Source organism: Protopterus annectens, chromosome 14.part0, assembly GCF_019279795.1.
Source record: "Protopterus annectens isolate FY-2018-M chromosome 14.part0, PAN1.0, whole genome shotgun sequence".
NCBI lineage: Eukaryota > Metazoa > Chordata > Ceratodontiformes > Protopteridae > Protopterus > Protopterus annectens.
The window spans coordinates 521,136,814-521,149,572 of NC_056748.1; the positions used below are offsets into that span (position 1 = coordinate 521,136,814).

The 12,759-nt window shown below is 37.7% G+C and overlaps 1 protein-coding gene across 4 annotated transcripts in view; it reads left to right on the top strand.

Moving 5' to 3' along the window:
• Positions 1–12,759, top strand: part of RASGEF1A (RasGEF domain family member 1A) — a 2,436,720-nt gene that overhangs the window by 2,367,946 nt on the left and 56,015 nt on the right. Inside the window, exon 1 of one of the 4 annotated variants that reach the window (XM_044056271.1) lies at positions 10,493–10,778. The exons of the other annotated variants lie outside the window; for them this stretch is intronic. Within the exon in view, the coding sequence (XP_043912206.1) occupies positions 10,773–10,778 (6 nt within the window). The 5' untranslated portion in view covers positions 10,493–10,772. Of the gene's footprint in view, positions 1–10,492; positions 10,779–12,759 lie in introns of those variants that run through there. 4 annotated transcript variants of the gene reach the window in all.

The window sequence follows — 12,759 nt, forward strand, 5'->3', positions numbered from 1 at the left end:
CACACTTGAAACTTCTGTCTTAGAATTATGAAGTGCTGCAAACTTATCAGACCTTTTTGTGTCTTCCGGTAAGTCCCCCCATTCTACACAATCAGTGTTAAAAGACATTATTAATAATTTTTAATTATTACCTATTAACTATTGCATCATTTCTGTGGGTATGTCACTCACACCAAGTAAAAATGAAGTATGTTTCATTAGGAACACCCCAATGTCTAAGGCGTAAATTGCCAGTCCAGTGTAGATCAATAGCACCAGTTTCATCTCTTGTTTATAAACTCCTCAAACATAGCTTTACATAAAAAAGTGACTCCCCGATGAACCTTAAATCCTTAAAACATACAATCCCAAGCATCAGTCCCCCCAAACTAATTTTCAACAGAGCACCCTTCCTTACTCCTTGCTCCTAAAACATAGCAATCCCTTCATAAAAAGATAAAGTCAATTCTACCTTGATCTAAAAAAAACTTCTCAAAATAGCTTAGTACAAATAATTTCAGAATACTAATGTTGATACTATTAGTCAATGTCAGTGGTGCAACAGATAGTGCACTTGCCTTTAGTGCAGAAGGTTGTGGGTTCCATTCCTACCCTAGGTAGATGAGATGTTGGCAGTGCAGTATAAGCGAATGCTGTTCTTCTGATGAAATGTTAAACTGAGGTCCCATCTGCTTGAATTCTTGGTAGCTCAGGTGGATGTAAAAGAACCTACAATGGGTCTATATTACCTTTTCAAAAGAGCTGTTCATCAAATGCCCTTTCATCAACATATATCCACCGAAATACCAAAACTTCGAATGGCTACATAAGCAAATTTTTTCCAAGGGGAAAAAAATCGCTTGGCCATTGTCGGGAATTTGCCCTTTCCTCCACTGTAGTGCAATCGAGGAGTTGGTATATTTAAATAGGGGGGGCATGGTGGGCGAAGCCCCCACTTCATTGTGTCTGTCAGTTTGTTTTGTTTATTGTTGCCCCAGTGATTTTTTCCCCTGGAAAAAAAATTGCTTTTGTGGCCATTCGAAGTTTTGGTATTTTGGTGAATGTAAGGGCATTTGATGAAAAGCCCTGTCGACATGGTAATATAGACCCCTTACAACACCTATCAAAAAGAGTAGGGGTCCTTTAGCTATATACAAGTATAACTCTTATTTACAAATGTACAAATATATAAATCTGTTTATACAATCATACTAAATGTTCATCCCTATTAAACACCCTCTCCTTTTTCCATAGCCACCATCTGATTTTATTTAATATTGTTACTAAAATTAGGTTCATAGGTTCATACTAGGCTATCTGCCCTGGGGCAATTATAAGCCTAGCCCGATTCTGTATGGCTTACGCCCACTTGATTTGAGTATAGTTTACTGTGCCTCTGTCTAATAGTGACACAGGAGTAATCCCTGGGACAAACCTCCCATCCACTTATCGAGATTCTTCTTGAAGAGATTCAGTGAGGTGCTCTGCCTCACATGAACTGGAATTCTATTCCAGCTCTGGGTTATGAACCTGTCCCTCCAGCAAGTTCTATTTATTTCTGTGCTGAGGTTTAAGTCCCGGATCTAGATTTACTGAGGTGGAGCATGTCCATTAATTCTGGATTTGACATAGCTTTGTATGTCAGGCATAGATCGCCTCAAGTAGCTATGCAACTGAGTAGAGCTGGAGTTTTTAACCGAGCAGTATATGGCATCTGTTTGAGACCCTTGATCCTCTTGGTGAGATACGGTCTTTTCTAATTGCTGCAGGTGTCGGTAAGGTACATCCCAAAAGGGGCATTGTATTCTATGATGGGCCTGATGAGGGATGAATAAACTCTTGATCTAGATGTGAAACCCTTCGTGATGAGGTGGGCTATGTAGAAGGTCTTTCTAACCACTTTGGCAATGTGGTTTTCAAAGGAGAGATTGCTATCAACTTGGGTCCCCAGGTCTCTAATAACTTTCTCTGTACTTAATTTTTTGCCAAAGGGTATGACTATACATTTTTGGCATTTAGAACCATGGTGCTGGCACCAGTTATCTGTCTCTGTGAGACCTTTTGAAGGATGTTTGTGTCAGCTGGAGAGTTGATTATGGCCCAGTTTGGTGAGCCATAGTCCTCAACAAGAGTGATCCCAGGACAGAACCCTGTGGGACACCACTTGTGACCGGTTTTGAGTCTGACATGGCTCCAGCAACTCTCACTCTGTGGGTTCTGTCTTTGAGCCAGTTTGCGACCCATCTTGTGACATAGGGGTTTATATTTAAGCTGGATAGCTTATCTATGATGCCGGGTATTGTGTCAAATGCCTTTGCAAGGTCCAGATAGGCTGTGTGGACTACCTTTCCTTCATCTATGGCTTTGGTGACTGTTTCAAAGAAGTCAACCAGGTTCAAAAGGCAGGATCTGCCCTTGACAAAGCGAACTGGGTAGGATCTAGTGTCTGTAGGTCCCCAATGTCTTTGTTTATGAGCTCCATGATGATCCTCTCCATAGCCTTGCAGACTAAGCTAGTCAGGCTTATGGGCGATAGTTTCCAGGGTCCGATGCTCCACCTTTGTGGAGTGGGACCACTGTTGCTGTACGCCATTCTGTGGGCACATATCCTGTAGTGAGGCTGAGATTGTATAGCTGTTTTATTTGAGGGATTAGTTCCTCTTGTAGTTCATGTAGGGGAAACCTGGGACGCCATCTGGTCCCATGGAAGCAGTGTTTTTGCTTTGGAGAGGGCAGCTTTCACCTGAGCATCTGAGATGTTTGGGAGGCAGCCCTCTGCCGATAGATATTTGCTCTTTGGGGGGAGAAGTTCACTGAACCTGTCTGCCAGGATATTGGCGATGTCTGTGGGTTCAGTGTATTTTTGTCGTTTAGAATCAACTCAGAACAAGTCTGGAAGTTGCATCCCAAGTTTCTAACATAACTGAAAAAAGCCTTATGATTGTCTTTGGTATCCTGTGAAATTTTTCTCTCAAGCTGGCCTTGGAGGATTTTATGAGGGATTGTAATTTTTGCTAGTACTGATCAGAGATGCCTTCCTATTAGGGATTTTGCTCTATCATGTAGTAGCTTCCTCCTTCTGTGGGTCCACCAGACTGGGGCTTTGATGATTGGGTCTTGGTTTTGTTTGGGATAGCATGATCCATGCATTCCTGGAGATGTCTGTAGAATGCATTTATATAGGATTCTGCAGTTTGGGCTGTAGTTTCCACTGGCCCTGTGGCCTTGAAGGATTCCACTTTGGTTTTGAGAAGTTGAGAAGTTTTTCACTGTGGTTTTCTGGGCTGGGGTGGAGTCGGGATGTGGACATCCAGTGAAATTTTATGGTCTGATCTTACCAATGAGGATATACTTCTGGTGTGGAGCATAGAGTCCCCATGTTGGTAATGATCAGGTCTAGTATGTTGTCCCTCTTGTGGGAGTGGTGACTAGTTGTTCCATAGCATGTGAGTTTATAATTTCCAGGAATCTTTGGGCTAAGGTGCTGGGGCTTGAGTAGTGCTTCCAGTCAATGTTTGGGTAGTTATATAATGGTGTTCGGAGAGATCTTCATGTTCTCCAATGTTTTCAGGAAAGCCAAATGGGATTCCTGACTTTGAGAGGGTGGTCTGTAGGATGCTATAAACTGAAAAGCAGTCTTGCCCACTGTTAGTTGCACATGGATGGTCTCAGATACTATGCCACTAACCTGGAGGTGTGGATATCCTTGATAAATATGGAAACTCCCTCCTTTTGTGGTTCGGTCCGGGTTTTGGGGCATGATATGAGGTATAGCCTGGTAGTGCTGGGGTGCTCTCTGGAGCCTTGAACCAGGTTTCTGTCACTGCACAGATATCGATGTTCTCCATACTGAGGAGAGCTTCGTCGTGCATCTTGAGGTTAAGACTTCCTCTATGGGGTGGGTTTGACTTTTGAGCCTTGCCTAAAAAGGCACTATGGGGTAGCCCAGTGGTGACAGGTGCAAGCCGTCCCTAGCGAAGCAACGTGGCTTGTCGAGTCATTTGCCATTAAACATGATTTCATTTATTCTTTCATTCCATATAACCCATATAATATAAAATAACTTTTTATCTATTATTTTAACATGTTCTCTACTTCTATTCTTATAACATTCATATTTAACCATATCTATGTTTATTTATCCACTTTTTTATATCTTCAAAAACATCTTCTTTACATAGTTTTCCCCATATGTTTTTTACTCTTTTACATTTCAAAAACACAGGTTCCTTAGTTTCTTCTTCTTGATAATGTAAACATATTCTATCACTATTCTTTTTATATGGCATATTTCCTTTTTACTGGCAGTTTATCTATTACCAGTCTCTACAAAAAATCTCAACATCTTGCTTTCTGATTACACCATTTGCTTCTTATTTTTATAGCTTTAATTTTTTTTCATTTGTTAGATTTCCCCATGTTTTTATATAGTAATGTTTTATTATTACATTCTTATACCATACTCTTCTTTTTCTGTATCATCAATTTTTATTTTCCACAAAAATATTTTATTGGTAACATTTTATTTCTTCATTTAAACACTTTTTCTCTTTTACTCTCATTTTTACGATGCCCCCAGATTGATCATACTTATATTTATACAGTCGCTCATCTTTTTCATTTATCCACTTAACACATTCTGCAAATTTAATGAAGCAGCATACACCACTGGGTTAATTAACCTTAAACCTTCTTCTTTATTTACATATACAACTCCTCTTTTTACTGGTTTTAATATAGAACCCCATATAAATGAAAAAAAAATTGCAATAATTGCTTTTCAAATACTGTTGGCAGCATAAATATACTTGCTGAGTTATGTTGTTTTCACATCCATACTGAATTTATCAAATAAGCCTTTTTCCCTGAATGATAATTTTATATGTTCTCCAGAACAGGTTTGTTTTATTTCTTCTGTTGCTTTTCTCATTGAATTCTATTTACATCTTTATTCCCAAATTTTATACCCAACACAGAAATTTCTCATTGTAAAATATATACCCCCAATCTTTACATCACCTACATCTTTACTTTTCTCTTTATTTAAAACCATTCTATCATTTCTAGACACTCATCTGTGCAAATTATTACTTCTTTTGATGAGCTTGGCAAGTTCCCTATTGCCCTGGCCAAACTGACCCTTGTAGTGTAAATACCACCTTGGGTCTACTTTGAAAATATGCCACTAACCTACTGGGACTAACCCAGTGAGCAAAGGATAAATAAAATTAAACTTACACATTCCATAACTTAATCTGCCTACCACTGGAAAAAAACTTTCACTATATGTCAAGCAAAGCAACAACTTAGATAATCAGACAGGTGGACTGAAAATCTCCATCGTGATTGTTTAGTCTCTCCTAAGAACCCATCAACCTATGTTAGCTTCAGCAACTAAATGGTTACCTACGGAAACACCCCAATGAAAATGTTACCAGAAAAGGAGTAAAGTCTAATTAAATCAAAACTTCTTATCCCTAAATATTTCCTTCAAATGCCAACTAGAATTAATTTACTCATATCTTCACCTTCCACTCTCTTATTACTGACCAATATTAGTCTCCCTCACAATCTACCTACCCCCTTTACTCATCCATTCCCCATTGCATTATCTTACCTTGCTCTGCTCTATAATAATTACTAAGTAACTATTTTTTTTATTTACACTTTATTGACTGGGTTAGTTCCACTAGACCAATGGCCTGTTTTCAGGGGAACCTGAAATGGTCTTCATACGGACTAGGGAAAATTTGACCAGGCACTGGGGAAACTTTCCCTTCCCTTTTAGATAAGTACTATGGGATCTTTTACTTCCACCTGAGCTACCACCAAGTCAGGTAGATGGGACCTCAGTTTAACATGTTATTCAAAAGAAGACATACTCGGGTGTGTGGCAGCCCCATATGCCGCAGTATAGTGTCATTGTAGGAAAAGTAATCCATTTATCTGGTGTGAGAATAAAACCCACATACTTCTGCATCCAGCTACATGTTGAACTAGACAGACTAAAAAGTAGGAAGACTGTGTTAACTGCTTCTACTATAATTGTCCGAGTATTTTAGTACTATCCTCTGCATAGTTTTTCTACTTTCACCTGTTTATACAGCTTCTATGATACTTTCTATGATAGTTTCTGTAATGGAATTTTCCCATGTCTCAACATTTATAAGTATCTACTACATACAAGATTTGCTCTTTGTAAGCCTGTGCTGAACCTGAAAAAGGTAAACTTGTATCAGTGTTTTTCCCAGTTAACAACAAACAAATTCTAATTTCTGTTATTGTACAGATAATAGTGTTCTTGAAATTTACCACAACTGTCCCATTGGCATGTTATTCATAAAAGCACTTGTTGTGTGTAACGGACCCACCTAAAAAGGACCATTATATACTTAGGAATTTTTAAAAAATTACTTACATGTGTTCTAAATGTGCTTGTAACATAATTCTAATATTGTTTAATGTGCATTATTTGTGTTTTCCTGCATTTCATTTTCACTAGGTTTTGATAGAAAAAATAAAAAGTTTACAAGAAAATGCTATACACCTTATATTAGATCATGTAGTAAACATATAGAAACACCCTAAAATATTTTCTTTCCTTGAAAATTCGATAACATCTCCCTTTTGTAATGCTGTTTTTAGCACATCCCTTCTGCTGCCCACCTTAGATTCCATTACATTATCATCAATAAAGTTTGGCCATGTTATCCTTACTTTGTTTCTTCTTTCTGTATTTTTAATCCATCTGTTAACAGGGTATACCCACTGATGTATCTATTCCCTTTTCAGAGAAGAGTAGGAAACACTGCCTGGTTACCTTTTCATTTGCACCAACTGTGACATTTTTTTAAGTAAATGAAATTTTGCAGGACAAGTTATACCAATAACAGAAGGGTTGGACTTCACTTTTCTGACAAAATAAACGCTTGCTGTAGTAGAATTTGAGTTGTCACTGTTGTTCATACCATATTAAGGTGCTTAAGATACAAAATATTTGTTTTGTGCAACGTTTAGAGGAAACTTTTCTTCTAAAATCTCAGCACATGTGGCATTTTTCCCGAGGATGCAACTGTCAAAGGACCGTCCTGTATAAAGAGGGACAGGTGGTAGCCTTACCTGGTTAAGGATATTCCTCAGAGTCACGCTGTAGGTAAACGGAGGAGGAAAGGAATAACATTCTGTATCCTGGTATACAGGGAACAGCTGATTAACAGCTCAGAGCCTGAATTCTCATAGGTTTATAGCTAGCTGCCCTTCTGGGCCATTTTAAACCTAGCCCACTTCCCTTTCAAAGGTGAGAATCATACCTGTCAACTATCCAGATTTTTGCAGAATGTACAGATTTCTGCCTTATATTTTTGTTTTCTGACAATTCACTAATGATTGAATAAACTAAATAGTGACATATATTTGAGTTGCAGACTTCAAATCCATCAGAAAACATATGCCAACACAAATACTGTTATTCTATAAACTTTCTAAGTTAATATGATCAATATTTAAACTCTTGTCACATTTTTGGGGTTTTGTCCCACCATTATTTTTGGCTTTGTCCGGATTTCTTGCACTAAGAGGTTGAGAGTAATGGTGACATTCAAACATTGTACTTCATGTCTATAAGGGTAAATACAACTATTATGCCAACTCACAACCCAGTTCTCTGAACTTCCAAACATTATTCTGTTAACTGTCATCATCATACAGACATAATCCTCCACAAGAAGACTCAAGGAATGACAGCTGAAAGAAATGAGCAACTTCCTGAGTAGCCTATCCTCATCTCCCTTTGTGGCTATAGGTACAACATTAGGTCACAGGGATATAAACAAGTGGGATCTATACAGTCACCAAACAGCATCTGGAAAACTGAATTTTGTCTTTTAGTAACACCCATGTCCCTGTACCAGTCATTACTGAAAATGTTCATCATTTAGCCTGGGTGTTAGAACCCACAGCCTTGTTACTTCCCATTGTCATCAGAAGGAAATGTGTTACCTACTGTGCTGCTAAAGGACTGAGGAGAGGGCTAGAAATGCAGATGAGAGTTGGGAAATTATGAATCAGACTTAGCTCCTTGTGGTATCTGAGAGAACAACAAACATATGTACAACACAACAACTTGGAATTTCCCATACACTTTTCAGTTCTGTAAACTAAGTTTAATTTATTTTTGGAATTCTTTAATAGCCTCATTTGGCTAATCAGATGCAATTCTCACTCCCCAACTTCCGTATGTCTGTTTTATTTTACACATTTAAGATGCCCCCTGGGATCATTAATTTCCATCCTAATATCCCATGCATTGTTTTCAGGCATTAACAAATGCTTACACTTTAGACTGTAAGGGTGTATTTTATACAGAGAGCAATACACAAATACCGATATAAGGAAGCCATAGGAAAGTTAAAATTCAGACATCCCTTCTCAGTATATGAGAAAATGAAGCCCTAAGTGAAGTGTTCGGGGGGGGGGGGGGTCAATACAAGCGGCTTTACTCCCTATGCTTATTACTTAATCTTATTTAATAAAAACTATTCTGAGGAGGCATAATACGTTTGATGAAATTTACTTTCAATTGAATTGCCACTAAAAACACAGATAATTAAAAAAAGTTCTGAAATGCAATAAATTACATGGCTGCATGTTTCTTTATTTCTTGGACATTTTCTCCAGGTTCTGTTTAAACTTTGGGCAGTACCAGTGTTATTGTAGACCTGTGGTTCTCAGGCGTATGCCTTCCCTAGTACATTGCTGGTAAATGCAGGAGGTATACGTACATCTTTTCTGCAGTAACCTGGCAGTACTGTTACATGCTCAGACTTACATGGTAGGCAAATAGACACTGATGCAATGAAACCAAGGACTTGAGGTTTTTCTGGGCGGGGGGGGGGGGATTTGTATCACAGAGCACTGGAATTTTATACAGACAATGAATATCAACTCCATCTAATGGTCTAGGTTTAAATTTAATGAATGTCATTCATTTTTTCAATATCTGAGAGCAGTTATGCCCACAGCTTCCACTAGAGTGAAACAGTGATCCAAAACACAGCCTAATCGGTAGTTTGGTGTAGATGATTAAGGCTATAATCTGGTAATGCGACTCATCTCTCTTTCCCTCTCTCTCTCTCTTTCTCTCTCTGTGGTGCAGCCGCTTACTTAACGTGCATTTACCTAACAAACAATTAAAATTGAAAAAGCATAGATACTTGACTTGTACAGTAATGTGGACCTCCATAGTCAATTTTCCTCTTCCAGTATATTCTCAATCTGGAATGACGCACTATTGGAGACAAAGTCTATGCATGCATATAAAGGAAGTAAGATATATATATATATATATATATATATATATATATATATATATATACATACACAATTTATGAGTCACAGCTCAGTTTAATACAAGAACCGTGGATCACATTAATAGCAATTACAGCAATTATTAAATAAATATAGCATTATAATCAATTTAGAAAACTGGATACGCAACAGATTTGTACTAGCAAATATTTCTGAAGAATAAATCTGTAACTGTAAAACAGGTTTTATGTTTTTATTCATTTGTTAATCAAGTCAAGACACCCTAGTCACAGTTGGACCATTTCAAATATAAAGGTACTGGTCTTGTTAAGTGATTTAATTAAAGACTCACAGCATGCAAGAAGGCATGGAGGGAACCAAACCCAGGATAAAGCTAATTAGCAGCTCATACATAGCTTTAACTGTCCGTATCATGTCAACATATATCCTGTCTATTCTGTCGCAAAAAAGTCACACATCTTAGAAGAAATACAGCAAACACCAGAAGCAAAAAAAAAAAAAAAACATCAGAGTTGTTCCTGAAAATCGGAAACTACTGAAATTGATATTTTATGCCTCCCTAAAAATTACATTTTATTACTATTTTTTTAATTGCATAGCAAAGAAATAATAAGATCAGCTCTTGTCCAGTTTCACTGCGTACAAGAGTGCATTTTATTTTATATTTTCAACAACATTTCCACTTTCAGCTTTCAAGACTGCATTCTTCTCTATGTGTACAGAAATGAGATTTCATCTCTTCTGGTAGATACAGCAACAGAAAGGGTTTATTTCATGTTTCTGTTGTAAGACTAGAACCTATAAACTGTAAACTGAAAAATTATAATCCTGCTGACATTCATTAGTAGTGAAAACAAAAGATGACTACAAGAAAAAGCAGACAGACAATCAGCTCCTTTTAATTTCAAATTTTGAACTCTGATCTATAAGAGTTCAGCATTTAGTAAAAATGTTTGTTGGGGAAGTGGACTTGAGGTAAGATATTCTTTGGTTAACACTGTCAACTAGTAAAGAAAAACAGTGACGCTGTTCGACCTGTGTATGCAGCTTAGCTTAGTGAAAAAAATGTAACTAAATAAATAAATAAATAGAAGAAGGGGGTGGGGAGGCGGGGCCTGCTGTCATTTCTTATTTACAGCAGCTATAACAGTCAGAGATCAGGGAAGTAAGCTTCAGTGTCTACGATTGGATGTAGTAGGTAAAGCAGAAATCTGAGCTAAGCCCTGACGTAAAAGCCTTGGCCAGTGCCTGGGCAGCATTAGGGTTGTTTTGTTCCAAACTCTTCTACAGTTGAGCTCCCTTCACTGGCGGGAACTGTTTCTTCATTCTGAGCAGATCTAGCATTAAAAGAGCCGAAGGCAGGCAACCAACTGGCTTAGTGACAGAAGCCATTACACTGCAAACCTAGCCTGGGATTTAACCAGCAAAGTCTGGAATAATTTGAGTGCCTTTGGTTTATTACGAACATGAGGGTAAGAAAAGACAGTTTTTATCATCATTGGCTTATGGAGTTTACTTGAGTAGGAATGATATTTCTAGATGGACTAATTAGAAGCAAACCTTTCTTATTTAGGAAAAATATTGTTAATAAAGTAATGCCTTACATCTGAAAAAAGAGTCTGTTGCAGCTTGTTTCAGATGTTTGAGTTTCTCACTATTTTCACATGGATGCAACTGGTGCTGCCATTTGTTAGTAAAGCTCTGGCAGAAATTGAACACGGGCAGATAATGTACACAGTGAGTGTGTAGTGTATATGTAGTCCTTGACCTTGGTGAGGCTTCAGATAAATTACTCAAGCATGAATCACCTTGAAGACTAAAGGAATGTTTGGTTCTTAAAAAAATGCAAGAATAACCTGAGAGTAAAACCATGCAGTGGAGAGTAGGTGGGTGTCTGTGCCTGTGTGTGGGCGTATGTGTGTCTGTGTGTGTCCGACATCTAACATTTGTTGAGGTATTGAAGTGAGCCCCAGAAAGAACATTAAGTCTGGCGTAATTGTATGTGTGTGTTATTAATGTTGTATATATTTCAGCTTTATCTGTGTTTGTGAAAACATTGTGTGGGGTCCTGCTATAGTTCTACTCTACACGCACACACACACTCTTTATCCCCAGTACTCTAACACTGCTTTCAATCAGGATGTGCAGGGGAAAAGTAAAGTAAATGTTTTGGTAATTATATGCGTGTGTGTGTATGTGTATGTGTGTGTGTGTGTGTGTGTGTGTGTGTGTGTGTGTGTGTGTGTGTGTGTGTGTGTGTGTGTGTGTGTGTTAATGAGCTTATGCAGTTATGATCATAAGTTTCAAATATCCCGCTTTTGCATCTTCTCAGCTTGCCTTGTTTCTGAACTGTTTGTGGTGTCATAAGCATTAGTTGTTGCAAGCACTTTTCAGCCATGTTTCTAGTTACACAACAGCTACTTAGGTGATGTTTTGGTGTTTTATTATAGTAACAGAAATGGCATCTTTCTGCGCTTAGTTTCTAGCAGTTTATAAGATTTTGTTTAATTGATTGTGAAAATGAACAAGATAATTTTTCTGAACCAAAATAAGTTGTGAAATAAGAACAAATGAAATACTAAGCTGTTAGTAAATATATCTACAAATAAGGGCAATCTTCCTTGTGCGTAAGAGAATCTATCCTACGCATTTCTTAACTGTTACAACAGACCTCATAAAATGTTGCTACTGAGTCTAGATATAATGGGACAAGTCTCAAAGTCCTGAGGTTTTTTTCCTTGGTTGCTAGTCTTTAGATATGATGTGTGGTTAAAACTTCAATGACTTCTGTTGACCTTTTTTATTTGATTTTAAAACTGCTATCACTTAACACGTTTGTATCCACTAACCTTTCCTAGTTTACAACAGCTGGCTTGTATTTAATTTTGTTTTTGTTTTTTAAATAAGAATTATGCTGTAAAAATTGTTGTGATGCTAAGGACCCCTGCAACAGGTGGAAAAGACAGCCAAGCTTATGGTTCATTCATAAAATATACATCCAAGCTACCAACAATCTTTATAATCCATTACAGTGAACTTTGACCCATAAGTGTGATGTGAGGCTTGAACTCACAGCCTTTGGATTCTTATTAGAGATGGACACTAAATGTACCATGTCAGAGTTCAATGAACAAAGTATTATCTGTAACTCAAACTTACATGCATCCTGTAGTAGCATTCATAAGACAAAAATGTCTTCAACATGAACTTCACACCACTGATCGAACACTGTTTGCAACTGTGGGGCTTTTACTTATGTGTCTATGTATTTATGTATTCATCTATTTGCCAGATGGGTCTGATAAACACAATTGTGTTTTTCTCAGTCAGCTGGAATCTCTGCTATGGTTAAGTGGCTTGCTGAGTCACACTGTCCACTTCACAAACATACATGTGTGTACAGCTGCATACATAAAAAACACTCCATTTTTTTGGGGGGGGGGGGTTGTTTTC